At 37.7% G+C, this 5,979-nt stretch overlaps 1 protein-coding gene across 8 annotated transcripts in view; it reads right to left on the minus strand.

Moving 5' to 3' along the window:
• Window positions 1-263: 263 nt before the first annotated feature.
• TRAPPC8 (trafficking protein particle complex 8) overlaps window positions 264-5,979 on the minus strand; it is a 142,077-nt gene continuing 136,361 nt past the window's right edge. For all 8 annotated transcript variants that reach the window (XM_019526701.1, XM_019526695.1, XM_019526688.1 and 5 more), the window contains 3 exons: window positions 4,676-4,821; window positions 2,752-2,841; window positions 264-1,338 (listed from right to left, as the gene is read on the minus strand). In XM_019526701.1, the coding sequence (XP_019382246.1) occupies window positions 1,104-1,338; window positions 2,752-2,841; window positions 4,676-4,821 (471 nt within the window). In that variant the 3' untranslated portion in view covers window positions 264-1,103. The remainder of the gene's footprint in view (window positions 1,339-2,751; window positions 2,842-4,675; window positions 4,822-5,979) is intronic.

Below are 5,979 nucleotides of genomic sequence, written 5' to 3' on the forward strand. Positions count from 1 at the left end.
GCTTGAACCATCGTTCCCAAATAAAGGTAACAATCCCCAACACTCAGAAGCTGTTTGAGCCTTCCCATGTAGCTGGATTCCACTGTGCCAAATCCAGTGTCAGCAGAACATGACAGTTGAACAAGGCTGCATTGCACATATATTTACTTCCATACTTTCAGATTCAGTTTCTGACTGTTTAAGTGTCTAACAGAGACAGCCGCGTTCATAGGCTACTGCTGAAAGCAAAATAGGCAAGAACAAATCTATACAACAGAAGTCTGTACAGTGAATATGGTGCATGTTTTATTCTATTTACAGTACATTTGTTATAAATATAATACATTTCTTGAAAAGCTTAATTAACTTGAGAAGATTTTTTTTAAAACAGATCAACTCAGTTGTTATAGTTACATAATAAAGTGAATAACAATTTAAATGACAAAAATCTCATGATGGTGAAATGGTGCATTTTGTACTGAGATGAATGAGAAAATGCTCAAACTTGCTTCAAATTATTTTAGAAATTTTTTTTAAGTGAGAGTCATCTGAAAGCCATGAAGGGCCAACTTGCTATCATAACATGAAGGTTCCATAAGAGTCCCAAACTAATTAAAAAAACTGAAAATAAAAAAAAGGAACAGTATATTTTTATTATAACACCCTATTGAACTTCACAGTAAGGTTGAAGTGTATGGTAACTAATGGCTTAAGACAGGAGATACTCAATGAAGGACTCTCCTGGAACTGTCCCCTAATACAGCCACAAATATTAAAACACACCATGCTGGAAGTTGTAACAGCAGTCAAACTGCATTTTTCACAGGGCCTAGGATACGCAAATAGTTCAAAATCCAGGTTATGAGGATTATTTTAATTCTGCATGTGAGTATTTTAGTTACCAGAGAAAAATACATTAAAAAGGATATATGTATTCTCAGTTCAACGTGCCTTGCATTAAGAAACGGACAAGTCTGAATATTTTGTTATTTTTTCCTATACAATCTTTTGTAAGAAGTTAGATGTTGGGGTGCAAGTTCCAAAAACTGCAGCAAATGTCATCCAGCAAAATAAGAAAAAAAATCCATTTATTTTGGTTTTTAGTATGATCTTTCATGAAGTGGTCAAATATTATTGATGATGATCAGTGCTGGCATGGAGTTCTGCTGACTTGTTTCAAACAAAGTAACCTGGTCCGCTAGCTTGGCAAATACTCTGGGGGTTCCAAGATTATAGACTCCTGTATGAACAAAGCACGCTTTCAACTGCAAGCTATAGACCTCCTGGCTTTTAAGCTGAAGTTTGTACTGTGTTTGCCCAAGCCAAGTAAAAGATCCATGGACTTCTAGTGCTTCTGGACTGAAGGGAAAAAAATAAAAAAAGGATTACACTTCTGTTTTGCACATCCTCTTATGCTTAACTGCCTACCAAATTTGTATTCATTTCAAGGACCATCCAAAGAAAAAGCTATTTTATGCAGCATAGGAAAAGTTAGCATTTGTATCCTTTAAAGCAGGGGTTGCCAACCTGTGACACAAATAGCACAGGTAGCCTCAGAGTGGCGCACAGCAGATTAGGGAGGCGGCAGGCAGTACCAAACAGGGTCAGAGCAGAAAAGAGTAGCGGATCAGGGAGTAGCACTTGAGAGGGCATGGATTCAAGGCATGCTTGCCATAAAGGTTGACCCCCACAGCTTTGAAGACATACTAGTACAGTCTCCCCAAAAGCATTAGCTAAAACAAACATGCATACTATCGCTGGGGTTTACTTTTCGAAAAATTACTGGAAGATTAAAACAATTCTTAAAAATCAGCTTTGGTTTATAAAAGCTGTTTAGATCAGGGGCTGGCAACTTATGACCCAGCAAGTGATTCCATCTGGCCTGTGGAACTGGGATGTTGGTGGCAATCTGATAGAGTGTGTGTGTATTGGGGGGGGTGGGGGGGGTTGTTGGTGCAAGAGAGGCAATGACCAGGCAGGTAGCAAGCAACAGCCCACCCTGGACCAAGCAAACTTATTTCAACCTGTCACTCCTAAAAGGGCGTCAATTTCTGGCTTAAATACTGTTCAACTGAGGCATCTGGATGAATATTTCCCCTATTACTGTTTCCATTTGTCTTCTATATTAGAAATCTAGTACTTAATGTAGGTCTGGGAAAATATGCCGGACAAAAAAAAAAACTTGCTAAAGTTGTCCTAGTTCCTGCTCTTCAGTCTGTCCCTGAAAAAGCTTAGCTTGGACTGTTGCTAAATCAACCCTCTAGCTACTTAATTACTTTGAAAAGATTAGATTTTCTGAAAATAAATCAGGCACTTCTTTCAACTTTTTCATTTTTCAACCAATTGTAGAGATGTTTGAATACTTTTGCCCAAGTGTTATGTATAGAATTAAAAGCCTCTAGTAATAGATAGTGTAAAATGTGCTTTTTGCCCCTTTCATACAACTTCTATAACCAGCTCAGAAGTGTCTCTTCCCAAAGTTACTGGTATTTGGTTATGCATAATTAACTGTTATACTCGTAAGGAAAAGGCTTGCTTCTACAGATAAGTCTATGAAAATTGTTAATCAGCTTTTAAATTACAAATTGGCTTGATCCTGTTCCCAATGAAGATCTTTTCTGGACTTCAGTAGGAACAGTGAAGCTACTCAAAAAGCCTTATCACAAGATGTTCAATAAATGTAAATATACACTTGAGAATGAAAAAAGCAATTCCCAAAACCTGAGGAAGTAGTCATAAATCTCACCCAACTAATATTCAAGAGATCACTACCTTGTTGTTTTATGCCGCAAATCTATTATTACATCAACATCAGCCTGAGAACAGTTGGAAAGTAGTAGTGTGACAGGTACCAAACAAAGACTGCAAAAGAAAAATCCTTCCATTAATATCCAAGATTTACAGTTAAAGTGCCCAGAAGTACATTTCCTCTATTTAAAAAGGATTACAAGTCTTATAAATAATGAAATTGAATCATCTATTGTATGATTAGTCTAATATCAGCAGTTGATTACTACGATTCGTTAAAAAAGTTTAAGATAATAATGCTGAGGACTGAAAAAGGAAATTCATTAGTCATTTAAAGGGACTAAAAGCTGTGCTATCAACTAAAAAAGTTGAGTTATTGAAACTACATCCACTGTATGATTGAGAACTGTATTGTAAAACTGCTTTCATTTTATAAAACAGCTTAAACATTTAAGTACAGTAAGCAGCATTACATTTTCAGAATGAGATGCACCATTTGGCTCAATGTGATTTAAAATGTTGAACTGCTAGTTAAATACCTTCACATGTTTGTTTCATTTTTATATCCCCCTTCTACATGCCATTGTCTACTACACCTATTACAATATGTGCCTCAGTGGTTTCAGTTTCTACCATTCCAGGAATAAAATAACCTGTTTACAATGAGACAGAAATCACTCCCAGGGTTGCAGGCAAGGGGCTTTGTCCTGCTGGTCCAGCCCCCACCCCTGGGAATGAGAGGACTGGAACAGCCCAAGCTTTCCCCAGACTGGGATCATCCTGGTCTCAAGAAGATGCAAGGAACAGGTGAGAGGAGGTGGTTGCAGACTGAACATCTATACTGATCCCTGTCCCAGAATAATTTCTAGCAATGGCAATTTTCCACTGCTAAAAATGAAGATCTGTATGCAGCCTTAGTACAGCTGTGCAATGTCCAATAAAAATTGGACCTGAACCTTTATACAGCCCCAATTTCTTGTAAATTTAATTTTTTTTTTAGTTTTAAAAATTGTGCATTTAATGTTCTGAAGAATTCTGCCTGAATAGATCTAATTGGTGCTAGTGCAGTTTATTTAGAAAACTGTATAAAAATATTATTTATCTTAATGAAATGTGTATGAACTAAAAAGTTTACTTTTTGGGAGCATGCCAGAAGAACTGATGCACCTGTTTTATCTGGCAAAATTGTAGAAAGGTAATCTGTTCATGCACAACTGGAATAAAGGCACACCTATACACATGCCAGATGCCTGCTCCAATGTGTGCTAATTAATCGGAACAGACTCGATTAACTGAGTCTGCTGGAGCGTCCTAATTAGCACACTCCAGCAGCCTTGGCATAACATGTATTCAGAATCCCCATGCTTCAAAATGGCAGTGGGGGCATTTTAACTAAAGTTTATCGAACAAGCTTTAGTTAAAGTACCCCCTTCCACCATTCTGAAGCACAGGATGCTGGATACCAAGAGCCGCTCTAATTAAAGCATACCCACCCCAAAGCACGAGTGAAGACACTCTGAAAGTTCTCTTGACCACTGAACAGTCATTTTCCAGAACAATGTTCACTTTTGACTTGGCTCTTAACGGCCATTTTATCTTAAACTGTGCAGGCAAATATAACAGATTTCTTCATGGTTCCTTTCACTGTCTAAACTTAAATGTTCCAATTAAGAAGTTTCATTTCAAGTCGGTCTACAGTGCAACATTCATTTGCTGCATCCAATTCTCCACAACTGCTCAGTGCTACTGTTCTGCAGTTTTACCATTAAAATATTTATTTCTGACTGAGAGTTTCTTCCCCTCAAGAAAAATTCCCATTCACAGCAGTTTTTTCATTTCATCACTTCATACAGCATAATTTTAAAAATAGGATTAGTATTAAATAATCTGAATTAACCAACCATTTTGTAAAGGAGCCAGACATTTCTAAAGCAACCTTTAAACTAACCTTTTTTGATTAAATGAGTGATTAAAGGACTCTGGATAACGAAGACTTGTTTTGATAAGATTTGAAAGCTGCTCTGGTGTTGGTCTTGTAGGTGCTGGAGTGTTTTCAGGTCGAAAAAACTTTAAGAGAACCATTTCGGGTTGCTCCTGAGGGGGGAAAAAAGGGAAAAGAAAGAAAAAAAATCCAGCCAGTACCATTAGAAATGCTGTTAAACATGTATACCGCACTGTATAACAAGGGATTCAACAACAGAAAGTTAAAAGTTAATAATTTGTTTAGGAACGTTAACCACTCAGAGAGAGTGTTTTAGTGATCCTCGCAGGAGCTGATTAAATTACTAACCTCATAACCCTAATGCAGGCAAGAGCATGGGACAATTTCACCAGCTGACTGCCAACAGCAGAAGCATCTAGATCCAGTCTGGTGCACCACCTCCAGTGCCAGATGGATCTGTCTCATGCACCTATTTCCAGGAGGTACACATGGAACTAGACTAGAAAATGCTGCAACATGCTTTAGGCTCATGAGATAACCTTAATGCAGGCAGGCATGTACGCACATGCTGCAGCCTTTCTTGGTTTGGCTATGCACAAGGTACGCAGAGCATTCATTTGGTGATGGTGGTAACAATGGTAGCAGCAGCAGCACCCCTGCTGAGAAGCAGGGAAGTAAACCAGGGTACTGCCAAATTCAGAAAAAATTAGAGGGTGCCAAAACATGACTAAAGATGCTAAGGAACCACTGTGCCAGACGAGATAAAATGAATAAGATTAGGAGAAATCAGAAATAATGATAAATTACTTCCATTCAGTAAGTTTATTTCTCAGTGAAACCAATTATTTTCCTTTAAAATTTTCCACCTATATTTTGCCCTAAGGTATTAGGTTAGATGTATTTATAATAGAAAATAAATTTGTAATGGTATTAGTTACAAATACCATTTATTCCTTCTTCTAAACATCTCAAAAATCGAAGCGTCAAACACTTCTAGGGGAAATGGAATGTTCTATAATACCGCTGTGCACTTCATTCACTGAAAGAGCAGCTTTAAAGAAAGATAAATTGAAGGCACAAACACAGAACTTTGAAAAATTAAACTGAAGTATCAGTCCAACATTAGGTAGAAGATGGGTAGGCTCCAACTGTAAGCAGGTTTAAAAATGAACCTATTTTACTGGAATGACAGCATCATAAGGTAACTCTCCAGAAGTACCATTAATTAGTATATTACATGCAACCAAAACCACCACCTCAAGATGTTGTCCTGAAGCATGTACATTTGGGGGGGGGGGGGGTGGGGGGGG

The sequence above is a fragment of the Gavialis gangeticus genome, unplaced genomic scaffold (genome assembly GCF_001723915.1).
Source record: "Gavialis gangeticus isolate Ggan-Ray unplaced genomic scaffold, GavGan_comp1, whole genome shotgun sequence".
Lineage (NCBI taxonomy): Eukaryota > Metazoa > Chordata > Crocodylia > Gavialidae > Gavialis > Gavialis gangeticus.